Source organism: Physeter macrocephalus, unplaced genomic scaffold (assembly GCF_002837175.3).
Source record: "Physeter macrocephalus isolate SW-GA unplaced genomic scaffold, ASM283717v5 random_1738, whole genome shotgun sequence".
Taxonomy (NCBI): domain Eukaryota; kingdom Metazoa; phylum Chordata; class Mammalia; order Artiodactyla; family Physeteridae; genus Physeter; species Physeter macrocephalus.
The window spans coordinates 429-25000 of NW_021146812.1; the positions used below are offsets into that span (position 1 = coordinate 429).

Here is a 24572-nt window from a genome sequence, read left to right on the forward strand (position 1 = left end):
AGAGAGAGAGAGAGAGAGAGAGAGAGAGAGAGAGAGAGAGAGTGAGAGTGAGATGTATCATTTTAGTGAAACTGCTTGGAATTGGGCTTCTAAGCCTCAGGATATATTGAGGCTAAAGAGTTAACATTTTAGTATTGAGTCCCCTTGGGATCCATGAGGAAGTCCAGACTAGAGTGAGGAGTAACTTAACCCAGCTTGGGGTGGGTACACTGTTTTAGTCATGAGCCAACTTTAAATTTTCTTACTTGTGCAGAATCATTTTAGTGATGGATAAACATAGTATGGTGGCTAAAAGCATAGGTTTTAGTCAGATAGACGTCAGTTCACATCCTGCCACCTCTGCTTACAAACAATGTGATCTTGGACGTGTAACTCAGTTTCCTTAGGCATCATTTTTCTCATCAATAAAAGAGGAATAACAGTAGGACCTGTTTCATGGGGTTGTGAGGATTAAATGTTAACAGTATGCAAACGAGTTGGCATAGTGGCTGACCTGTAGTAAGTATTCAGTGAATGGTTGATGCTACTGTTATTTTGACCTACCATCAGAAAGGGGTTATTACCTCATGTGGTTTCAGTGGACTGTAGGAATTGGCTATCTTGAATCAAGATAGGTAAACAACTATTTTAATACCTTATTTTAATAACTTGATGTCGATTTTCCTATTGCTAGGTGGCAGGTGTGACAGCTCTAGCCTGTGGAATGATAGCAGTGGGATCCTGCAATGGCGATGTCACTTCCACTATCCTTCAGACCATCATGGAGAAGTCAGAGACTGAGCTCAAGGACACTTATGCCCGTTGGCTTCCTCTTGGACTGGGCCTCAACCACCTGGGTGAGGAGCTATCTCTCTATTTGGGCAAAAGGCTGGTAGTAACTGGATACAACAGGGAGAGTTTATGAGTCAGGCTGTGCTGGAAGGGAGTACATGTCCTCTGACCCCTCGAATCTCTCCTTTAGGGAAGGGAGAGGCCATTGAGGCCATCCTAGCCGCGCTGGAGGTTGTGTCAGAGCCATTCCGCAGTTTTGCCAACACACTGGTGGATGTGTGTGCCTATGCAGGTCTGTCTTTGTTCTTCCTCAGTGACTCTTCACCTCTCTCTTGGACCTCCTTTCTTAAGTCATTCTGAATTGCCTTAGATTCTTCAGCTTCTGTTCCTAGAGCAAGCTTTTCCTTGGTGTCTTCTCATTTCTACCCTTTCTCTCCCTTACCACCCTGCCCCAGGCTCTGGGAATGTACTGAAGGTGCAGCAGCTGCTCCACATTTGCAGTGAACACTTTGACTCCAAGGAAAAGGAGGAAGACAAAGACAAAAAGGAAAAGAAGGACAAGGACAAGAAGGAAGCCCCTGCCGACATGGGAGCACATCAGGTTCTGTGGGCAGCTGGGCATACTCCAAGGGAAGCTCTGAGAAAAGATAACTGTGGGTTTGTTTGTTTTAGTGCCTCTCTGGGTATCACTGTGTATTGAAATAGCATGAGACTGGGTTCCATACATCTGAGGGGTCAGGGTGTGCCCCACAGGATGGCTTTTTCTTCTTACATGGGACTTGAGTCAGGGGTGAGTTTTTTGTTCCCTGAGCTTATTGGGCTCTGCTGCCTCTTCAATTGCAGGGAGTAGCTGTTCTGGGGATTGCCCTTATTGCTATGGGGGAGGAGATTGGTGCAGAGATGGCTCTACGAACCTTTGGCCACCTGGTGAGTATCCCATGGAGAAGACTGAAGTATATTAGTTTTTTTTTTTATTATTATTTTAACATTCAATACATTTTATTTATTTATTTATTTATTTTATTATTTATGGCTGTGTTGGGTCTCCGTTTCTGTGCGAGGGCTTTCTCTAGTTGCGGCGAGCGGGGGCCACTCTTCATCACGGTGCGCAGGCCTCTCACTATCGTGGCCTCTCTTGTTGCGGAGCACAGGCTCCAGACACGCAGGCTCCCAGACACGCAGGCTCAGTAGTTGTGGCTCATGGGCCTAGTTGCTCCGCGGCATGTGGGATCTTCCCAGACCAGGGCTCGAACCGATGTCCCCTGCATTGGCAGGCAGATCCTCAACCACTGCGCCATGGCCCCCAGTATATTAGTTTTGATGCCTGGGATTTCCCCAGGAGATTTCCCTGATGGGTTTTCTTGGTGGAGAAATGGTCTTTTTGCTGTACCCTTTCTACAAAAATTAAGACCCCATCTACTCATCTGTTCCTGTAACCGAGCTTATTCTTTCTGCTTTCTGTGATACCCTTGTTATTTTCTTTTATCACCAGCTGAGATATGGGGAGCCTACACTCCGAAGGGCTGTGCCTTTAGCACTGGCCTTAATCTCCGTTTCAAATCCACGACTCAACATCTTGGATACTCTAAGTAAATTCTCTCATGATGCTGACCCAGAAGTTTCCTATAACTCCATCTTTGCCATGGGCATGGTGGGCAGTGGTGAGTATTGGTCAGAAAGAGATCATAAGCATCTTTGGGGAAGGGTTGTTGAGGCCCTTTTTTTCAAGACTTTGTAATGCTTAACATTTCCAGGTACCAATAATGCCCGTCTGGCTGCGATGCTGCGCCAGTTAGCCCAGTATCATGCCAAGGACCCCAACAACCTCTTCATGGTGCGCTTGGCACAGGTAGAGAATAGAACTCTTCTCCTTAGAGTGAGTGTGCCAAAGGAAGTGTCTGTGTGATGGAAGGGAGATGTGACGCTTCGTGAAGGGGACCTTGAGTCCGACCTGGAAAGGAGGGTGTGAACGAGCTGTGAGGTTTCTGTGTGGCCGGGTTAGGTGATTTCTCCTTAGATGTGACTTTTGACTCCCCACTTCCACTTCTCTCCATTTTGTTTTGTTTTCTTTTCCCCAGGGCCTGACCCATTTAGGGAAGGGCACACTCACCCTCTGCCCCTACCACAGTGACCGGCAGCTTATGAGTCAAGTGGCCGTGGCTGGGCTGCTCACCGTGCTTGTCTCTTTCCTGGATGTCCGCAACAGTGAGTCCCTGTCAGGAATCTTACATGGTGGCACATGGTGCCCTCTCGGCACCCCTACCAGGGCCTTCTTGGTAATTTAGGAGCAAGACTCTGAGTTAACTCTGCTGCTCTGGGTTCCTGAGGTTCTTTGGGCCTCATTGAGGCTTTCATCTCCCACACTTTTGATCTGACCCAAAAAGATTTTCTTTTGAAGATGAAGAACTGAGCCCAGTTTTTGCCTCTGAGTGACTGGGGGAAAGTGATGATCAAGTCTGCAACCTGTAGGCAGAGTATGGGGGTGGCATCTCCAGCTTGTAGTAGGGTGTATGAGGGGAGGATTGTGGGTTCAGTTATATAACTGAGGGGTTAAAGAGTCAGGGCTGGAGTGGGGTCCCAAGGTTCAGGCACGCCTCTAACTATATTTGTCTTGTGCTCTTCCCTCAGTCATCTTAGGCAAGTCGCACTATGTATTATATGGGCTGGTGGCTGCCATGCAGCCCCGAATGCTGGTCACATTCGATGAGGAGCTGCGGCCATTGCCAGTGTCTGTCCGTGTGGGCCAGGTGAGGGGCTGAGCAGAGGGGAGGGCTCAGGCTGTATTCTAGAGCTTGTAGAATGCAGAGGTACCATTTCTCTGAAACTTGAACGGGCACTGGGTTGCTGCTGTACTCCTATCCAGAGTCCCTTCATCTCAGTCTTCTCATCCCACAGGCAGTGGATGTGGTGGGCCAGGCTGGCAAGCCCAAGACCATCACAGGGTTCCAGACACACACAACCCCAGTATTGTTGGCTCACGGGGAGCGGGCAGAATTGGCCACTGAGGAGTTCCTTCCCGTCACCCCTATTCTAGAAGGTTTTGTTATCCTTCGGAAGAACCCGAACTATGATCTGTAAGTGGTCACCAGAGGCTCTGAGCTGCAGCTGATATGTCAGCGGGTCATGCTTCCTTCCGTCAGCGGTGGACACTGCTCCAAACCTTTGGGGGAATTGTTACCTCCTGTTCTTTTGTTACTGAGTGAGACAACTTTGTTGAATAAAGACCTTTATCCCCGAGGTCCCTCTGTGTCTGTTTTCTGGGGTATTGTGGCTGGAGGCCAGACTGGGGTGGGGAGTGGATGTGAGAGGGTATTGTTTGTAGCAACTCTGAGCCTGGGCTAGCAGGGAGGCTGCCAAGAATGGAAAAAACTAAACCCCTTTTCCTTCTCCCCTCCTTCCTAATCATCTTAGAACAGTGGTTCATCTTTAGAGGCATGAACCGTTGAGAAGCTGATACATGTAATGGATCTTCTTTCTAAGAGATGTATGTACACAAATTTTTATTTAAACTTTTACAAATAACTTTCTAAGGGGTTTGTAGATCCCAAACATCCCCCCTATTCCCACCTGCCAACGCACACCCACCTCAAGCCCATCATTCCCTGGCTTTGGACTAAGGATCCCTTCTCTTAAGAGGCAGCAGAGTTAGTTCCACTCTTCCTAACTTGACTTCTGTGCTACTGAATGAAATGGACATCGTTACCTCGTATGACCCGCTTGTCCTTTTGCAGAGGCTGCTATTTGAGAGATATGATCGTGTTAACATCTACCCCTAGGCTGTCCTTGCGGGAACGGTGCAAGAAAGCTTGATCCTGACCTTCCTCTTAGTAGAGCAATGGGAAAGAAATGGCCTCCTTCCTGGAATGTAATCACTCTTGATCTGTAGTGCTCCTTCCTGGTGGGACTGGTATGAGTATAGCTACACTGCTGGTGGGGGCCTAGACCCCTGTGGATGCAGTGGAGGAGCACCTAATAGGTCATCAATAAATGTTGAAAGAATAATTGCTCTGCATACCTCAAAACAACTTTGAGAGGTAGGTATTATCCCTGTGTTTTGGTGAGGAATGTAAAGTTCAGAGAGGTTTAGTAACTTGTTCAAGATCACATAGTAAGTAGTAGAGCCAGGATTGGAATCTAAGTCCATCTGACTCCAAGACCCATGCCCTTTTCACTGTTAATCAGTCTCTGTAGCTTTGGAGACTTGTGGACCCCATAGTAGTCCAAGCTCTTGGCTGGGCTGGAGAAGCAGCAGCTTTGGATGGAGTATCTCCATAGTCTTCTCTCTAGTCTCATTTAGCAGCCTGTGTAAAACCTGTATAAAAGGTGGAAATGCTGGACTTGGGAGTCAACAGACCTGTAAAGCCCCTTTAATGGGAACTGTCTTAAGCAAATCAGTGTGATAAGCCTCTGTTATCTCTACATTGGGGATATAGTAATTGTCTTACCTGATTTCTAATGGTGGTGATGTTAAGAAATTAGAAAGTGATTTCTATCCAGTGGAACATTCCTCAACAAAAAGTGACAAGGGAAATTCCATGGTGGTCCAGTGGTTAGGACTCTGTGCTCTCACTGCTGAAGGCCCAGGTTCATTCCCTGGTCGGGGGAACTAAAATCCCACAAGCCGCACAGGGCAGCCAAAAAAAAAGTGACACAAGTAACAACATGAATGAATGTCAAATTTATTATTTTGCATGAAAGAATCCAGATTTTTAAAAGTACAAAAATAAAAACAAGAAAGAGTACACACTCTTATCAGTTCATTTATATACAATTCTATTGACAGAAAGCAGATCAGTGGTTATCTGTGGATTGGAGTGAAGAGAAAGATGATTCCAAAGGAAGAAAACTTTTGAGAGTGATGGAATTGGTCAGTATCTTGATTGTGGTAGTAGTGGTGATTATATTCAATATATGTGTCAAAACTCATCAACTTGTACTTTTTCTTTTCTTTTCTTGGCTGTGTGGCTTGTGGGATCTTAGTTCCCCAGCCAGGGATTGAACCCAGGCCCTCAGCGGTGAGAGTACAGAGTTCCTAACCACTGGACTGTCAGGGAATTCCCTGTACATTTTAAACATGTGCAGTTTATAACATACCTAAATAAAGTTTTAAAACATGAAACAAAATTAGAAACTGATTGTAAACTGAAAAACATAAAAGGATAATTCTCTATCCAAGTCAGTGATTGTACTTTAGAGTAAGAAATTTTCACAGTGGCTCTGAACCTTTCACATTTAATGTCACAGCAATAAATATCAATGGAGACTTATTCTGCATTGGACATTATTTTAGTTTGTGGATATGCAAATATAGAAAAACAAATCCTCACAAAGCTTATATAATGAAAAAGAAAATAGTTGTGTTGTACTGGAGTATGAACAAGTTATTCTAGGATCACTGAAATAGGGCCTAAGTGCCCGGGTAAGTGAGGGGAGATTTTTGAGGAAACTGATTCTTGGAGAAAGATGAGTTTATCCAGAGGAAAAGAAGCCAGGATATAACTAAAGGAGTAGGAAAAGCAAGAGGCAGACAAGCTATTTGTTTTCAGAAACCATGGATAGTTTGGTTTGGCTGTGTATAGAACTACGGGAAACTGTGGTAGGAGACACAGGCTGATGAGGTTTAGAAGAGCTTTGCTGTGCGAAGAAATTGACAGTGTCTCTCATTGGGGACCAGTGAATGAGAGCAGGAAAGTGACATGGTCAGCTAGCTATCAGGGTGAAAAAGCTCACCATGGAGGCCTGGAGACAGGCAAGGGAAATGAACTGAATTATAGCAGTAGAAATGGGGAGGGGGGAAAGGGCAGAAGTGTTTTTAAAGACAAAATCAACAGGACTTGATTTTGATTCAAACACCAATAGGACCTGATGTCTGATGAGACGTGTGGATGGGAGGGAAAGTAGGATGAATCCCAAATTTTCTGGTTAGGCACTTATTCATAAAAAAGAATACATGAGCAAAACATGTTTGGGGGCAAAAGGAGGACTCTATCCAGTGGGGAGAGATGAAACATTTTTATCTGGGCATATACAATTTAAGATGCCTGTGGGGTGACTAAGTGAAGATGTCTTTTAGGTAATACCTTGTTCTGACTGGAATTCGAGAGTGATTTCTGAGCTAGGAACGAATTGGCATGCAGGCAGTAACTGATTTTTATTTATTAGTTTGCTTAGGGAGAAAGAGAAAGAGAAGAGTAGAGAAGGGAGCCAGCCATACATGATAAAGTCACAGAAGTCAAGTGAAGAGTGTAACAGAGAACACGCTAGATCTGCATTTTCATTCTCCTTATGGCTCCTCCTTTGTGTGTCTATTTTGCTCTCCTTTCTTTGGAGTTTCAGTTACTCAGATACAATGGGAATAATAATACAACCCATTTTGTAGGAAATTGTGAGGATTAAGTGAGATCACAAAGGTCATATATTGAGTGACCAGTTCATCATTGGTGCAAAGAAAATGTTTTCTTTTGTGATTATATGTGTTTGTATATAGAGAGGGGGTGGGGAGGAGAGAGAGAAAACAGAGCTAGATACCTAGGTACAGTTTTAAGCACTTTCACAAAAATTAATACCTTTAATCCTCACAATCCAATAGCGTGAAAGCACGGTGGGTAAAAGCCCAGAACTGAGCCAGACTGCCTCGTTTCAAATATCCCCATTTTACAACAGGTATTAAGTAGGTAGATAGTAGGTACATCGCCAGGGGAGTTAAGTGGCAGAGTTTGGATAAAAATCCAGGCTGACTCTGAGTAACTAGATGTGGCTCTAGTGTGTCCCTTCAGGCGGTTCAAAATCTTGGCTATCGGGCAGGGAGAGGTCTTGGATTACTTCTTCCATCACTATTTGAACTTTCCGTGATTGGTTTTAGTCCCTCCCTGGGAGTGGCCGATCTCTATAAGAGACAAATCTACTAATTCCCTACTTAGAATGTTTCAATCCTTTTAGTGTAACATTCAGTTTAATAGGTCTTTCAATGATCTAATTTACATTGTTTCAAAGCTGCCTAATTCGTATTTCTTTCCGTATTTGTCCATGATTTACTTCCGCAGGACTGAGTCTTTAATTTCAGTGTTCTCAGTCCTCAGCCACCACTTCGCCTAGCACACAGTATGCAGTCCATAAATGCTTGCTCGAAGTATGAATGAACTAAAGAACCGCGGAACAGAGACGCAGAGGGGACTCGGTCTGGGGAGTTCCAAAGTTCGGGAGGGGACACTGGGCGGGCAGTGGCTGTCACATGACGAGGCGGGGCAAATCCCATGTGCTCCGCGGCGCCGGGCGAAGCTCCACCCTCTGCGCCGGTCACGTGGGGGCGCCGGCTGCGCCTGCGGAGAAGCGGTGGCCGCCGAGCGGGATCCGTGCGGGGAGCCGGAAATGGTTGTGGACTACGTCTGTGCGGCTGCGTGGCGCTCAGCCGGGCGGACTGAAGCAGACTGAAGGCCCTCGGATGCCCAGAACCTGTAGGCCGCACCGTGGATTTATTCTTAACCGAGGGGGTGCCGGGGGGACCCTGATGTGGCACCAAATGAAATGAACAAAGCTCCACAGCCCACAGGCCCCCCACCTGCCCCATCCCCTGGACTCCCACAGGTAATTAGGGAGGAATTAGCAGTGACTGGGGTGCAGGTTGGGGAGACCAGGCAGCCGGGTTAGGAACAGGTTCCAGCCTCTGGATTTTCCCACCCCTTTCTGTGTCAGGGCAAAGTGCAGCTTCCTGCTGCCAAATTGAGACACGGCCCCTGGGCTGTTCCGCCGCCGCCCCGGCGCCCTGGCCCCGTGGCCCAAGCCCGGGCCCCGGCCCGCCAGGGCCTGATCCCCGGCCCACGTGTGCCCGGCCTGGGCCGGCCTGGCTGCTGGGTGGGGGTGGGGGAGCGCGGGGCCGGAATATGCGGTCCCCGCGGGCTGGGAGGGCGCCGGGTTCCCCGGCCGCTAAGTGCCACCTCGGTCCGACCCGAGGAGGCCCCGCGGGCGCAGGCACCGCGGCTCCCGGCCCGCCGCCCCCTCCCCCCTTTGCGGCCCGGCCGCCGGGAAGTGACACGTTGTTCTTTGGCACTGGCCGGCGCTGCGCAGGGAGGGCGCAGGGGAAGGAGGCGGCGGCGGCGGGCAGGGAGGAGCCCCCGGCCCCGCCCGCCCTCCGGGCCGACCCTCACTTGCTTCAAACCGGCTCCTCTTCGGCCGCCGCCCGCCTGGCCTTTTACGGCCCGACTGCCGCCCTTCCTGGCCTCCACTCCTGGGCAGCGGCAGGCCTCGTCTCTGGCCCCGCGTGGGTGCCCCCGTGGTCACCCGCGGCAGGCGTGCCTCGTGTGCCCCCGGGCCAGGCCCCGTACCCGGTGTCCCCGGGTGGGGGGTGGGGACACCACGGCCGAAGCTGCTAGCTCCGTTTGTGATCCGGGAGCCTGGTGCCAGCGAGACCTGGAATTTCCGGTCTGGTTGGTCTTGGGCCCCGCGGAGCCAGGTTGATACCCCTCACCTCCCAACCCCAGGCCCTCGGATGCCCAGAACCTGTAGGCCGCACCGTGGATTTATTCTTAACCGAGGGGGTGAGTGAGGGGCTGTTTCAGCAGGTCAGGGGGGTGGTTGGAGGCGGTGTGGGTTTGACAGGGTGTTGGTGGGGACATAAGCCGGGTCTTTAATGCTCCTTCACCCGCTTGGCGCCTCCGGGGCTCGCTGTGGGCCCCAGCCCTTGCTTCAGCCCTTCCCCCACTCCATTTGCCTTCAGCTTGGGTCCCTTCCCCTGTCTGAGCTCCTCTCTTTCCCAACAGGTGCTGGGGGGACCCTGATGTGGCACCAAATGAAATGAACAAAGCTCCACAGCCCACAGGCCCCCCACCTGCCCCATCCCCTGGACTCCCACAGGTAATTAGGGAGGAATTAGCAGTGACTGGGGTGCAGGTTGGGGAGACCAGGCAGCCGGGTTAGGAACAGGTTCCAGCCTCTGGATTTTCCCACCCCTTTCTGTGTCAGGGCAAAGTGCAGCTTCCTGCTGCCAAATTGAGACACGGCCCCTGGGCTGTTCCCAGGGGCTGTAATGGGGAGGGTATATGTGGACTGTTGAGGCTCTTGCCACAGATCTGCCCCCTTCACCAGCTTGAGTTTCTGCCCCACCTGGGTTTCCCCTCTTGCTGAAATCTGGTCTCCCCCCTTCAGCCAGCGTTTCCCCCGGGGCAGACAGCACCGGTGGTGTTCAGTACGCCTCAAGCGACACAAATGAACACGCCTTCTCAGCCCCGCCAGGTGAGGGGCTTTGGGGAGGGGAGTAGGGGGCATGGGTGGGGGAGCCACGTAAAGCTTAGGCCAGTTTGGGCCTAGGATGGAAACTACGGAGGCCCTGTACCTGCCCCAGTTTTCTGACAGTTGCTATGTGTTCTTTCATGGGGCTCTGCACTTCGCACTGTTGATTACTTAACGGTGGCTGGCTCCTCGGTTAGTATGTAGTCGGTGGGGATGGCATTACTAGGGGTCCTCGTGCCTTAAGAATTGGGGGCAGTGTTGGGCCCTGCTGCCAACTCTTTGGGCCCTGCTTTCCTATTTCTTCCTTTTACTGGGAGGTTGCCATTGCTCCATTCCCCATCCCTTCTTTCTCTTTGGACTGTGGGAAGATAAACACTCCAGCTGGTTCTTCCCTTTCTCTATTCCCTAAATTCTTCCTCACTAAGTGGGAGAGGATTCTTGTCCTGCATCCTTCATTTTTTCCTTCATCTTTTCCCCTCACCTTGGGGATAATTTTCTTCTTTCCTGTCCCCATGTGCTCTCAGGGAGGATTCAGGTCTCTGCAGGTAATACCCCTTTGCTAATCCTGGACTCTCTCCTGGTCTCACCGTTACCCTCCACCCTAGTCAGGGACTAGAGACAGGGACTGGGGTTCCTCAGGGTGGGGACTTGTTTGCTGTCCAGGTCCTCATTCTAAGGTTGACCAATGCATGTTAGGGGCTAAATCTTGCATAGCGCGTATCTGGGAACTGGGAGACTTGCATGTTAGCGGTTAGCTCCTCAGTACCTTAGGGTGGAGCAGTGCATGCTGGGGAGTATGTTGCTGAAAAAGGCTTTACTTAGGCATGATGCATCTGGGTGTTAGGAAGCCTCTGCTGAAGGATAGACTGGAGGAGGTGACATGAGTATGCATGGCAGAGAGGGAGTAAATATGCAGAGTGCAAAGTGTGTATCTGAGTTTGGAGGGCACATTGTGAGTACAAGAGACCACTTAAACATCAGTTGGTCAGGTGAATCTTGGAAGTGTTGGTCCCCATGCTCCAAAGCCCCTGGCACTTCTCTCCAGACTAGAGACATAGCAGAATGGCCATTTTGCTGTCCACTTCCTCCCCTTCCCAGTGCCAACTGCCTTCCTCCCTCCTGACAGCACTTCTACCCTAGCCGGGCCCAGCCCCCGAGCAGTGCAGCCTCCCGAGTGCAGAGTGCAGCCCCCGCCCGCCCTGGCCCAGCTGCCCATGTCTACCCTGCTGGATCCCAAGTAATGATGATCCCTTCCCAGATCTCCTACCCAGCCTCCCAGGGGGCCTACTACATCCCTGGACAGGTGAGGCTGGAGGCTTGGGGGCTGGAGGCCACACAACCTTGTACCCCAACTCCCACTTTCCTTACCCTGATCCCCCTAGTCCCATCTCTCCTCCAGAGGTGGGACTTTCTTCTGGTCATTGCCTAGAGTTGGCTTGTCTTGTCTTGCCTTATATTCTCTTTGTAGTCTGATACGGTATTCGTAGCTCCGTCAACTCCTCTCCCCTCCTTCTCCCCCTTCCCCTCCACCAGGGGCGTTCCACATATGTTGTCCCGACACAGCAGTATCCTGTGCAGCCGGGAGCCCCAAGCTTCTATCCGGGTGCAAGCCCTACAGAGTTTGGGACCTACGGTAAGCAGGGGAGGGAGTCAGGTGAGAGTGAGTCCCAGGGAGCATCTAAACTCACCTACTAATTGCTAAGACCCTTCCCAGGCTTGTTTCTTGGTCTAAAAATGACAGGGGTAGCAGGGATTGCTGCTTAATATGTAACTGGTGTTGGGGGGTGGTGCGGAGAGGATCTTATACTGTTGCTGAGAGTTGGAGTCCTCCCCATGTCAAGGAATACAGTTCAAGCACTAGTTTGAAGGCCTGTTAGTAAATATTCCCTGTGACACTCGTTCCATGTTTGGGGGGAGCCCATGTAACATGGATCTGAGAGGTTTCTGTAGCTGTTTTTCATTTATGTTCTAGGAAAGGATTAGTCTGTTCTTTATGGCAGTGGTTTCCAAAATTTTTTGACCGTCGGGAAAAATTTTGAGTATGTACTTTTAACGTATGTTTTAGTTTGTTACACGTATGCATAATTTAGACAAATAGCACTTAATGTTGCTTGTCAGAAACAAACAAGTGGAGGTTATGGATGATATTAAAGAATGTATCCCATTTTGGAGACCATTGCTTTAAGGAATTTTTCTCATCCTGGGCCTGGTTCATAATGTTACTTTTTGTTTCCTTGCCCCTTAGCAAAGGGCTGGAGACTGGAATTGGACTCAGGTTGAATGGAACAGGGTTGGCAAATCTGTTTTTATCATTCCCAGCCAAAGACCTGATTCTGTTTCAGGTTAAGTAGTTGCTGCTTTCTCAGAGTGTATGTGTGTGTTTTGCTGGGGGTGGGGTGCATACGTGTTACCTTACGGGGTAGAAGAGGAGCAGACATAGTCCTGGTAGCTGGTGTGTGGTGGGGAAGAAGTGCCTGCCTACAAGGGGTGTGTGTGTCAGTGTTAGGAATTCTTGTAAACGCAGTTCAGACTGGTTCCCCCAGCTTTGATAGATACCTCATTCCCTTGGGGAGGAGGGTGGGGCAGGGTGAGGGGCCGGCTCTGGGTGATGAGAGGTTCTCCGGGGGTGGGAGGTGTTCAAGCAGGCATTTGTATGTGGTTGGGCTCTGACCCTGCCACTGTTCTTCCTTTCCATGTCCCTCCCGCCCCCCCAAGCTGGCGCCTACTACCCAGCCCAGGGTGTGCAGCAGTTTCCCACTGGTGTGGCTCCCCCGCCGGTTTTGATGAACCAGCCACCCCAGATTGCTCCCAAGAGGGAGCGGAAGACGGTGAGTAGCAGCAGGGGGCTCTAGGGTATCTGGGAAAGGGAGAATCAAGGTCAGGCACGTTTTGGGTCAGGGAGCAGGAAATTGAGGGAGGTCTTCAGCTGAGAGTAGGCAGAGAATGGGGATCTGTGAAGTGCTTAGGTTCTTTGTAAGGTGCTAAGATTTCCGTGTAGAAGAAGCTTACTGGAAGATTGGAGTGTCTGGTGGGGAAATTCCTTAGAGACCTGGGTCCTAGGTCCGTAACATCTAAGTTTGGTTTTGGGTTTCTGGTGGCTTGCCTTGGAAATGGTTTGCTTTCTGTGGCCCCACCCCCCAGTCCTGGAAGCTCTTGAGGCCTCCGCCTCTGCTCAGTCCTCAAGCCCTGGGCGTGGTGCCCAGAATAGGGTGCCAGGGCTGGGGAAGCCGCTGAGTCACCCTGGCTCCACCCACTGGATCTGGTCCCTGCCCCCAGAGATCAAGCAGACTAGCCACAAGTGAGCCGGATGGGTGCTAGATGGGGGTCCTGGGCCCCAGGGCATGCAGCCACTTCTTGGGGACTTCTGGTTGGGCAGGGATGAGGGAGGGAGGGGCATTGTGATGTACGTGGCTGCTCTGTGAGGTCAAGGGTGTCTTAGGGGTGAGGGCCAAGACGAGACTGTAAGAGCAGCCGATGGGTTGACAGTAGAACTCATGGGGTTTCTGGCACCCACCTGCCTGCTTCGCAGTGAGGGGTGGGGGGTTGGCCTGGAGTCCTAGGAGTATGGCAGGGTGGAGAGGTGGGTTCCTCCTGCTTTCCACTCATCCTGTAGCTTTTTTTACCCCAGATCCGAATTCGAGACCCAAACCAAGGAGGGAAGGATATCACGGAGGAGATCATGTCTGGGGCCCGCACTGCCTCCACACCTACCCCTCCCCAGGTACTGTTCCTTGAGTGATGCCCTGGCTGGGATGGCTGTTCTGCCCTGGACTCCTAGGTCCCTGGATCTTTTTCTTCAACTAAGGGATTTATTTCCCTGCTTTCCTGGATTTCTAGGCGGCTAAAGTAGAAATGGCTCTAGTAAAGAAGGGTTGTGGGACTCTTCAGGGCAAACTTGGTAACCCTTTGTGTCCTGCAGACGGGAGGTGGTCTGGAGCCTCAGGCTAATGGGGAGACACCCCAGGTTGCTGTTGTTGTCCGGCCAGGTAAGTAAGCAGGTGGGGCAGAGCCTTTATGGGGAAAAGGAGTGTGAACATTTAAAATGCCAAGGAAGTGGAGTGACTTGAACTGGGTGCCAGAGAAGAATGACTTAGGTGTCAGGTAGTCGGATTTTAGGGTAGATGGGATTTTGAGTGAGAATGGAAAAGACCTAGGTGGGAGAAGACTGGTGTGTGTGTAGGGGGCTGTTAGGTTGGGAATGCTTGGCTGGGAGGAGGAAGAGCAATAACAGTGAAGGATTGCCTCTAATTACTCATTCTTCCTATGGTACAGATGACCGGTCGCAGGGAGCAATCATTGGGGAGCGGCCAGGGCTGCCTGGCCCAGAGCACAGCCCTTCAGAATCCCAGCCTTCGTCACCTTCTCCAACCCCATCACCACCCCCAATCTTGGAACCCGGGTCTGAGCCTAATCTCACAGTCCTCCCTGTTCCTGGGGACACTATGACAACGGGGATGATACAGACGTCTGTAGAAGAATCAACCCCCATGCCCCCTGAAACTGGGGAGCCATATTGCCTCTCTCCAGAACCCACTCCCCTCGCTGAACCCATACTGGAAGTAGAAGTGACACTTAGCCAACCAGTTCCAGAATCTGAGTTCTCTTCCAGTCCTCTCCAGGTTCCCACCCCCCTGGCATCTCACAAGGTGGAAATTCTTCCTGAGCCTAATGGCACGGTCCTATCTGAGAATTTGGAACCAGAGTTGGAGTCGAGCCCGGAGCTTGCCCCTCTCCCTCCCCCGGCTTGTCCCTCTGAATCCCCCATGCCCATTGCTCCAACTGCCCAACCTGAGGAACTGCTCAACGGAGCCCCCTCGCCACCAGCTGTGGACTTAAGCCCAGTCAGTGAACCAGAGGAGCAGGCCAAGGAGGCTACAGCATCGGTGGCTCCCCCCACCGTCCTTTCTGCGACTCCAGCTGTGACTCCTCCAGCTGCTTCCCCTGCTCAGGAGGAGGACATGGAGGAAGAGGAAGAAGAGGAAGAGGAAGGAGAAGCTGAGGGTGAGAAGGGAGGAGAGGAACCGCTCCCCCTAGAGAGCACCCCTGTCCCAGCCCACCTGTCCCAGAATTTGGAGGTGGCATCAGCCACCCAAGGTAAGGTGTGGCTGGATGGTAGAGGTGGGGCACGCTGGGTGTGGTTCTTTTTCTTCACTGATGACCTCTTGTGCCAGTGTGTCTGGGTCATAGAAGCCCTGTAATGGACCTCTTAAGGATTAGATTAAGGAATTCTAAGTCAAGAGAGGGTGTGATGAAAAAAGGGATTATTGTACAGTGGCTGCTTTTTATTTTTCCGAGGGGTTGGGGGTACGCCTTAAGTTAGTCTCACTCCTCCCCCCCTCCCAAATAGTGGCAGTATCTGTGCCAAAGAGGAGACGGAAAATTAAGGAGCTCAATAAGAAGGAGACTGTAGGAGACCTTCTAGATGCCTTCAAGGAGGTAAGGGAGCAGAAAGCGGAGGAAGAAGGGCAAAGTTTGGGTATGGAACAGTGGTCACACTGCAACCAAAACGGAATGTCCAATGGTTACAGGTGAACCCAGGAGTACCAGAGGTAGAAAATCAGCCTCCTGTAGGCAACAATCCCAGCCCAGAGCCTGAGGGCAGCAGTGTGCCCCCGCGACCGGAGGAAGCAGACGAGACCTGGGATTCAAAGGAAGACAAGATTCAAAATGCTGAGAACATCCAGCCGGGGGAACAGAAGTATGAATATAAGTCAGGTATGCAGAAGGAAGGGTTGAGAAGGGTTGAGTATGCTTATCAGGGCCCCAGGAGAAAGCAGTGTGATTGGTTCATCCTGTTTTCCTTGCAGATCAGTGGAAGCCTCTAAACCTTGAGGAGAAAAAGCGTTATGACCGTGAGTTCCTGCTTGGCTTTCAGTTCATCTTTGCCAGTATGCAGAAGCCAGAGGGATTGCCCCATATCAGTGATGTGGTGTTGGATAAGGTTGGTGGGCTTAAGGGAGAGGGTAAGTTTGGGCAGGTTGGCTGGCTGGGGAGGAGCCAGAGGTCTTGAAAGAGTGGTCAGTAGCTAGCCCTATCCTGTTTCTCATACCTTCCCTGTCCTTTTCGCAGGCCAATAAAACACCATTGCGGCCACTGGATCCCGCTAGACTTCAAGGCATAAATTGTGGCCCAGACTTCACTCCGTCCTTTGCCAACCTTGGCCGACCAGCCCTTAGCCGCGGGCCCCCGAGGGGTGGGCCAGGTGGGGAGCTGCCCCGAGGGCCGGTGAGTGGGACTGGCAAGGGGAGTTGGGGGTGTTGGCTTCCTGTTTCTCACTGGGGGTGGGGAGAAGTCTGCCCTGGAGATGTGCGGTAGTGGTAGTAGGTCGTGCTGACTAGTTCCGTGGCTTCTCTTGTCCCCGCTCCTTGCTTAGCAGGCTGGTTTGGGACCCCGGCGATCTCAGCAGGGCCCCCGAAAGGAACCACGCAAGATCATTGCCACGGTGTCAATGACTGAAGATATAAAGCTGAACAAAGCAGAGAAGGCTTGGAAACCCAGTAGCAAGCGGACAGTGGCTGATAAGGACCGAGGGGAGGAGGACACTGATGGCAGCAAAACCCAGGTACCTGCAAGTCGTGGTTTGGTCTCCATTCCTTCTTTGCAAGGTCTGCCCTCTGAGCCAGCCTTGCCCTCTTTGCCTCTGTCCATTCTCATCACTAGTATCTACTTTCTCCATCCCTCCCAGCAACCCCTGTTCTTCTGAAAACTTCACTGGATTCTATGTCTTCTCTGTCCCCTCTCCTCTCCAGGACCTGTTCCGCAGGGTGCGCTCCATCCTGAATAAGCTGACACCCCAGATGTTCCAGCAGCTGATGAAGCAGGTGACGCAGCTAGCCATCGACACCGAGGAACGCCTCAAAGGGGTCATTGACCTCATCTTCGAGAAGGCCATTTCAGAACCCAACTTCTCCGTGGCCTATGCCAACATGTGCCGCTGCCTCATGGCGGTTAGTTTCCACTGTTTTCTAAACCTTGTGGTTTAGCTTCCCACTTCTTTTCCTAAGACTCTGAGTCCAGCTTCTTGGTTCTCCTCTATCCTGTGCTGTTGGTGGCAGAGCCAGGGCCAGAGGTCTTCCTGGGTCAGGTAGTTGAAGACTTTTGGAGGGTTTTCCCTGCCCTGGACCGGTCTGAATGTGGCGTTCTCTTTGACATACAGCTGAAAGTGCCCACTACAGAAAAGCCAGCAGTGACTGTGAACTTCCGAAAACTGTTGTTAAATCGATGTCAGAAGGAGTTTGAAAAAGACAAAGATGACGATGAGGTTTTTGAGAAGAAGCAAAAAGAGATGGATGAAGCTGCTACGGTGAGAGAAACTCCATTCCCAGTTCCACTGCTCACCCAGATGCTGCTCAGCTACAGAAGTGGGGGTGGGGATATTGGTGTTTTGGGGGTTTCTCTGCCTTAGGACGTGAGTGCTTGCTGCTAGGTTTAGGAATCTAGATAGTGGAAGAGAGAACAGTTTTAGCTGAGTGGCTGGCTGTCTTTTTGATGTGGTCCCTGTCCCATGACCGGCAGGCAGAGGAACGAGGACGCCTGAAGGAAGAGCTGGAAGAGGCTCGAGACATAGCCCGGCGGCGCTCTTTAGGGAATATCAAGTTTATCGGGGAGTTGTTCAAGCTGAAGATGTTAACAGAGGCAATCATGCACGACTGTGTGGTTAAACTACTTAAGAACCATGATGAAGAGTCCCTCGAATGCCTTTGTCGTCTGCTCACCACCATTGGCAAAGACCTGGACTTTGAAAAGGCCAAGGTAGGGGGTCCTGGGGTATGGGAGAGGACAGGCTGAAGCGCGTGGGGTCTGCGGTCCACTGACACACCCTTCCCAGCTGTTGTGTCTGAGTGGCACCGTGTGCCACTGAGCTACAGTGGCGGAGCTGAAGGCCTGAGGACGGTCATGGCCTGTAGTTGGAAGTGAAGTTTTAGAAGTTCCTGAAGTTGATCCCTTTGCTTCTTGTTAGCCCCGGATGGATCAATATTTCAACCAGATGGAAAAAATCATTAAGGAAAAGAAGACTTCATCCCGAATCCGCTTTATGCTGCAAGACGTGCTGGATCTGCGACGGGTGTGTGTCCCCTCTTTCCCGCTGTTTGCTGCCTCTGACCCCACAGTCCCAGTTCCTGACACTTTTGTCTGGCCCTGTCTGATGTGATTACCTTGTGACTGGCCTGTCCCCACAGAGCAATTGGGTGCCGCGTCGAGGGGACCAGGGTCCCAAGACGATTGACCAAATCCACAAGGAAGCTGAGATGGAGGAGCATCGGGAGCACATAAAAGTGCAGCAGTTAATGGCCAAGGGCGGCGACAAGCGTCGGGGTGGCCCTCCAGGCCCACCCATCAGTGAGTTTGAGGCTGGGACTGAGGAGGGACAATGTGAGGGGGGGTTGTGCTTTCCACTGATGACTTCTTGTTAGTGCCACGTGTCTGGGCCGCTGAGACCCCATGATGGAACTGAGGATCTGAGGAAGGGAGGCTGGGGGCAGCCCTCGGGAACAGGGTTCTTGGGACTTACCCATCATTCCAGTATGCTTTCCTTTTTGTCCCAGGCCGTGGCCTTCCACTTGTGGATGATGGTGGCTGGAACACAGTGCCCATCAGCAAGGGCAGCCGCCCTATTGACACCTCACGACTCACTAAGATCACGAAGGTAGGGGTGTGTGTGTTGGAAGGGCTGATGTCAGTGATGGGAGGATAAAGAGGGGTCAGATGGGCCTTAAGCACAGGTTTGGATATTAATCCTCTCACTGAGGGGATTAAATCTGAGGTTGGGAAGGTGACAGCTCAATTTTCCCCCTTAGACTAGCTGGTTAGATTGCTAGAGACGGGACTGCCAACTCTAGGGGATGTATTCACATTGGTCTGGACCAGTGGTCAGCACCCTGACATGCACACCAAATCCAGCCATTCCCTCCTTCTATACAGTCCACAAGCTAAGAATGGGAGTTTTCTACATTGTTTAATGGTTGAAAAGAATCAAAAAGTGAGTGATACTTTGTGATAAGGAATTATATGAAGTTTAAATTTCAGTGTGCATAGTTTTATTGGAACATAACCACACTCATCCCTTTTAATTGTTGTCTGTGACTGCTCTTGTGCTACAGCGGCAGAGTTGAATAGTTCAGACTGCCTGGTCTGTAGTGAATATTTACTGTCTGGCCCTTTACAGGGAAAGTTTGCCTGGCCCCTGGTCTGGGCCCCTTAAGGCTGTGTGTGGTGAGGGCTGGCGGGGGCTTTGGCTGGATCAGACCCGTGACTCTCACTCCCTTTCCTTCCTCAGCCTGGCTCCATTGATTCTAACAACCAGCTGTTTGCACCCGGAGGGCGATTGAGCTGGGGCAAGGGTAGCAGTGGAGGTTCAGGAGCCAAGCCCTCCGATGCAGGTATGGAGGCCACTGTAAAGAGCTGGGTGGTTAGGAATCAGCTCTCCTGAGGGCAGCGTCTTCTCTGTACTGGGGGCTTTCATTACAGAGTGGTTAATTAGGTAATACAGGCAGTGTGTACTTGGCACTAGGGACTGAATTACTCTAGTGTCAGGACTAGGACCAAACATCCTAAATTGGCGAGTAGGAGATAGGATGTACGGAAATAGGTTTTAATCTGGGTTTTCTCCCTCCCCAGCATCAGAAGCTGCTCGTCCAGCTACTAGTACCTTGAATCGCTTCTCAGCCCTTCAACAAGCAGTACCTACAGAAAGCACAGATAACAGACGTGTGGTACAGAGGTGAGGTTTTCTCGGTGTCCTTGTTTTCACACTGGGAGTACTGATTGGGTTTTGACTGCTGCCATAGGAATCCTTACACCTGTAATGCTCAGAGCTCCTGGCTGAGATTGGGGCATATACCTGATGAGAAGAACAAGGCCTGACAGTTGCTCAGCATGTTGGATAGTTAAACAGGAGTGCGTGTGGGCAGTACAGGTGAGAGTCGATGTGCCTGTCTTTCCTCCAGGAGTAGCTTGAGCCGGGAACGAGGTGAGAAAGCTGGGGACCGGGGAGACCGCCTAGAGCGGAGTGAACGGGGAGGTGACCGTGGTGACCGGCTTGATCGCGCACGGACACCCGCCACCAAGCGGAGCTTCAGCAAGGAAGTGGAAGAGCGGAGTAGAGAGCGGCCCTCTCAGCCTGAGGGACTGCGCAAGGCAGCTAGCCTCACGGAGGATCGGGACCGCGGGCGGGATGCTGGTAAGGGGCTGCGGGGTGGGGAAGGGAAGGGTGTGGGCTGGTTTGGGACTAGCTAGTACCCAGACAGTGTCTTCAGGGCTCCAGACCCTGTTAGCTAGGAAGACTGGAACTGAAGAATCTCTGATCTGTTTTTCTTCGCTCAGTGAAGCGAGAAGCCGCCCTGCCCCCTGTGAGTCCCCCGAAGGCTGCACTCTCTGAAGAGGAGCTGGAGAAGAAATCCAGGGCCATCATTGAGGAATACCTCCATCTCAATGACATGAAGGTAAGCGGTGGGAGTGGTCTGAGTGACGGCAGGGTGGGCGGGAAGGGGCCTGTGCCGACAGGCATGGGTGTAGGGTCTGGGCCAGACAGTGACTGGTCTCTCTTCTATGCGCTGCGCCCCTGCAGGAGGCGGTTCAGTGCGTGCAGGAGCTGGCCTCGCCCTCGCTGCTCTTCATCTTTGTGCGGCATGGCATCGAGTCCACGCTGGAGCGCAGCGCCATTGCCCGTGAGCACATGGGGCGACTGCTGCACCAGTTGCTCTGTGCCGGGCACCTCTCCACTGCTCAGTACTACCAAGGGTATGACTGACTTGGTGGGCCTCCCACTTTTACATACCCACAAATTTCCCTCCTTTGTAGGACCCGTGGAACCTTAGATAAGAATGTAGGCTCCTCAGCCATCCTGGTCAACATAACTTTTGGCAGGGTTGGGGGTGAGCCGTCTAAGGAGAAGAAGATGGCCTTAATTTGAGATAATTGCCCCATGTTTAGGAAATGTTCCTGAAGTGCTCCACGGTTGATCCTTTAGCCATGCCTTTGTTGCCCCAGCAGGAGGGTAGGAGTGCAGCTTGTCTCTCCTAGATGACTTTGAATTCTCTTTGTAGGCTATATGAAATCCTGGAATTGGCTGAAGACATGGAAATTGACATCCCTCATGTGTGGCTCTACCTAGCAGAACTGGTAACGCCCATTCTGCATGAAGGTGGGGTGCCCATGGGGGAGCTGTTCAGGTTAGTCCCCTTTGGTGGAATTCAGGGGAAGTAAAAGCAGAAGAAGAGGGGAGAGGGAGGGGAGGTGTGGCAACTTAGACCCCCGGATTTAGGGAGGGATGGGATAGTGTGTTGAGGGGGCATGGAAGGCTATCAACACTGGATTTTTCTCTTGTAGGGAGATTACAAAACCTCTGAGACCCCTGGGCAAAGCTGCTTCCCTGTTGCTGGAGATCCTGGGGCTCCTATGCAAAAGCATGGTGAGTGAGAGAGCCTTTCAGAGGTAGTGTGTTGAAAACTTCTCTTCCCACCATGTGGTTTTGGGTGCTGGCAGTGACCCTGAAGCCTCATGGTCCTTTGGTGGGATGGTAGTGCTGTGTGGCTACCTGAGAGAGGAAATGTCAAGGCTGGTACTATCCCTCAGACCAGTGCCTGTTGTAGGTTCTGGCCAAGGCTGGAGGAGAATGAGAATCTAAGGCCCTAGGCCCTTGATTGATTCACTCATTCATTCATCTAGCATCTTTTAGAACATTTACCGTATACTAGGCACTGGGAACACAGCGGTGAATAAAAACACAGTTAGGAAACAAGTTGGAAAAGAAAAAAGAAACGACAGCTTAATGACAACAACAGTGTGAAGTAAAGTGTGGAATAAAATAGCTGAAATGGAGTGCCTTAAGAAGTTGCCTTAAGAGTGCCTTAAGAAGTTGCAAAGGGGTGTCTATTTGGTAACGTTCACGACAGAAACCGCTTTGTTAAAATTTTGATTAGCGAGAAAGGTGAAATGATGGGAAAGGCAAGTTGGGTGTGTTACTTAGTAGTGGTGAGATGTTGGGAAGTGCAGTTTTTTAAAAGAGTTCAGCTATCTGGAACTTAGAGGAGTAAGTCTTTGAATCGAGAGGAATTGTTCTTTTAGCATTATATTACTTGTCTTAGGTAGAAATATGTACCAGGATAGTTTCTGAGAAATTTAAAATAATGATTTAAAAGAAAAAGCATATGGAGCTGTTTATGTATTTCATTGACTCTAAGATGCTATAGATTCTACAACATCTTATCTATGCACTGCTGAGAAAGAAAAGACATGGTCATATTTTTTAAATGTGGTAATATGCCAACTGTGAGACAACTCAGTTTTAGTGGTGTTAAAATGGGCGTTTTTAAAATCCATGAAGTACAGTAATTTTGTCAAGGGTTGATGGCGTCATCCTGAATATCTGTTATTGTAAAACAGTGATGGATTCAGAATCTCTTGCCCTTTACAGAAAATGAACTCAAACTGCCGTTTACGTGAAGATTTCTGATTTGTGTTGGGTTGGGGGTGGGGACTTAACATCTGCTTCTAAAATTTTCTGGACTTGGGAACCAAATAAGCATACTTGTTAGAAGTTTTTCTCTCCTATAAGCATTTGTTATTTGCAATAAGGAAAAAATAAGGTATTTTAGAAAAAATGTAGATGAGTGTGGAAGGCTAGGATGAGATATTTGGATTTGGTTGTTTACCTTTTGTGGTCCAGTAATTCTTTGAGAATCCTGTGACAGCTAATTGACATTTCCCTAGGGGTCTCAGGCCATCCCCCAGCTCTCATAGCATGGTGGTGGGTGAGTTCTTGTGACTTGGGGTGGTTATTTGACTGATGTTTGTGCCCGTTACTAGACCGTAGGCGTGGAAGCACTGTTCCCATTCAGTACCTCTGTAGCATCCTGAGCTGTTAGCAGGCACCTGGTGGGCTTTCAGTAGGCATTGGTTGGATGACATTTGTGGAGCTGTTAGCTTCTTGGAGAGAAAGAGAGTCGCTAAGTTGGTCTTATGTTTTCCAGGGTCCCAAGAAGGTGGGGACGCTGTGGCGAGAGGCTGGACTCAGCTGGAAGGAATTTTTACCTGAAGGCCAGGATGTCGGTGCCTTTGTCACTGCGCAGGTTTGCAGCTGGACTTAAGTTAACTCTAGCAGTTGGGGTCAGCCAGTCCTTTCCTCTTCCCTCATCTCACATGACATGCTTACCTCCCAACTGTGGGCTTTTTTGCTTGCAGAAGGTGGAGTATACCTTGGGAGAGGAGTCAGAAGCCCCTGGCCAGAGGTTGCTGTCCTCTGAGGAGCTGAGCAAGCAGCTGGAGAAGCTGCTGAAGGAGGGCAGCAGTAACCAGCGGGTGTTTGACTGGATAGAGGTATATTTCTCCTGGATATTGGGGGAGAGAGGTAAAGGAGAAGGTAGTGCAAGTGAGGGCAGCAAGAGTGGAGCCTTCCAGGCATAATTCAGAACTTATGGGCCATTTGTCTTTCTTTTGCACAGGCCAACGTGAATGAGGAGCAGGTAGCATCCAACACATTAGTTCGAGCTCTCATGACAACGGTCTGCTATTCTGCAATTATCTGTAAGAGGAGCCAGGGAGTTGGTAGGGCAAGGGTGGGCCCAACAGATATGGAGGGAGGGATGTTTTGGTCTTTGTCTCCAGTTCTGAACTAGGCTGAGGGTGCATTATTCCACTTATCCCTGTTTTCCTCCCTGTAGTTGAGACTCCTCTCCGAGTGGATGTTGCGGTGCTGAAAGCGCGAGCGAAACTGCTACAGAAGTACCTGTGTGACGAGCAGACGGAGCTGCAGGCGCTCTATGCCCTCCAGGCCCTTGTAGTGACCTTAGAACAGCCCCCCAGTAAGAGCCAGGCCACAGGGATGGGGTGGGCTGGAGGGACTGCCAGGTAGTAGGGGCAGTTGTGGAAAGGGTCTCAATCCAGGAGAAGTGGGTGGTCACTGGAGAGCAAAATATCCTGATGGTTGAGTCCTTTCCCCTGCAACAAACATTTGTTTGTTTCCTTACCTACAAGTGCAAGACTCGGCCTTGAAGGTTAATTGACTACCTGTTTTGTGCCTAGCCAACTGTTAGATGCCAGGAGTGCAGAGGTGATAAATGGTAACGTTTTCCAAGTATCCTGTGCTCCCTCTGCCTGGTACAGGGCTGAGCTGCTTTTCTTTGTCTCAGTTAATCCTCACAACTATTGTTTAGGGTAGATTGTGTTCCCCCCTTTTCCATATTGGGAGACTGAGGCTTAGGTTAACATGCCTCAGGTTAATGCATTTAGCAAACAAGTATGTGCCAGGACATTGGGATATTAGCAGTGATTAAGTCAAGCATAGTTCCCATGTTGGCCTGGAGTCAAGATGAATGTTGGAAAATGGGTCCTGCAAGGGTACTCTCTGGGAGAATTTACCTAGTCAGAGAATGAGTGGGAATTGACACATGGGAGCCAAATGACAAATGGGAGGGGGAGACTTGACAAGAAGGGACTGTGTTAAGGGAAGCCCTTGAGGTAGAAAACATGACACAAGGTAAAAACAGTTGAAGGAATACCAGTGTGGGAGAGCACAGCAACCAGTTGTATGTGAGGCAAGTTGGGTGGAGAGATGGATGTGGCCAGGTCATGCAGGG

The 24572-nt window shown here is 50.7% G+C and overlaps 2 protein-coding genes and 2 non-coding genes across 10 annotated transcripts in view; all 4 read left to right on the forward strand.

The window, feature by feature from the left end:
• Positions 1-4008, forward strand: part of LOC114485514 (26S proteasome non-ATPase regulatory subunit 2-like) — a gene marked incomplete at its 5' end in the record, with an annotated part of 4357 nt that extends 349 nt beyond the window's left edge. Inside the window, 9 exons of the mRNA XM_028487070.1 lie at positions 674-836; positions 962-1063; positions 1227-1372; positions 1615-1698; positions 2264-2432; positions 2526-2620; positions 2850-2976; positions 3400-3518; positions 3667-4008. Coding sequence (XP_028342871.1) covers positions 674-836; positions 962-1063; positions 1227-1372; positions 1615-1698; positions 2264-2432; positions 2526-2620; positions 2850-2976; positions 3400-3518; positions 3667-3849 — 1188 coding nt within the window. The remainder of the gene's footprint in view (positions 1-673; positions 837-961; positions 1064-1226; positions 1373-1614; positions 1699-2263; positions 2433-2525; positions 2621-2849; positions 2977-3399; positions 3519-3666) is intronic.
• A 5129-nt stretch (positions 4009-9137) lies between these two features.
• EIF4G1 (eukaryotic translation initiation factor 4 gamma 1) lies at positions 9138-24546 on the forward strand. Of its 7 annotated transcripts, none has more exons than XM_028487071.2 (31): positions 9138-9305; positions 9528-9621; positions 9913-9999; positions 11123-11299; positions 11530-11629; positions 12712-12824; positions 13625-13717; positions 13916-13982; positions 14269-15090; positions 15344-15432; positions 15525-15711; positions 15804-15937; positions 16066-16221; positions 16370-16558; positions 16746-16943; positions 17153-17299; positions 17512-17748; positions 17957-18061; positions 18177-18336; positions 18543-18643; positions 19274-19376; positions 19615-19717; positions 19944-20176; positions 20320-20438; positions 20564-20736; positions 21042-21167; positions 21325-21406; positions 22968-23066; positions 23179-23313; positions 23439-23520; positions 23658-24546. In XM_028487071.2, the coding sequence occupies exons 2-31, from the start codon at positions 9562-9564 to the stop codon at positions 23846-23848; spliced, it is 4668 nt and encodes a 1555-aa protein (XP_028342872.1). In that variant the 5' UTR covers positions 9138-9305; positions 9528-9561; the 3' UTR covers positions 23849-24546. The 7 variants fall into 7 exon arrangements, with proteins under 7 accessions (XP_028342872.1, XP_028342875.1, XP_028342880.1 ...); XM_028487074.2 differs by having other exon boundaries at positions 16373-16558; XM_028487079.2 differs by having other exon boundaries at positions 14269-14997.
• Positions 15143-15219, forward strand: LOC112065075 (small nucleolar RNA SNORD66). Its single transcript, XR_002891829.1, has one exon. It is a non-coding gene; the product is annotated as a small nucleolar RNA SNORD66 (small nucleolar RNA).
• LOC112065074 (small nucleolar RNA SNORD66) lies at positions 18388-18463 on the forward strand. The gene has a single exon (XR_002891828.1). It is a non-coding gene; the product is annotated as a small nucleolar RNA SNORD66 (small nucleolar RNA).
• Positions 24547-24572: the final 26 nt, after the last annotated feature.

Coding starts and splice junctions, on each gene's coding strand:
- EIF4G1 (XM_028487071.2), top strand. CDS start 9,562: ATGAACAAAGCTCCACAGCCCACAGGCCCCCCACCTGCCCCATCCCCT. Junction 11,630..12,711: donor TACAGAGTTTGGGACCTACG/GTAAGCAGGGGA, acceptor CGCCCCCCCAAG/CTGGCGCCTACTACCCAGCC. Junction 19,718..19,943: donor AACAGACGTGTGGTACAGAG/GTGAGGTTTTCT, acceptor TCTTTCCTCCAG/GAGTAGCTTGAGCCGGGAAC.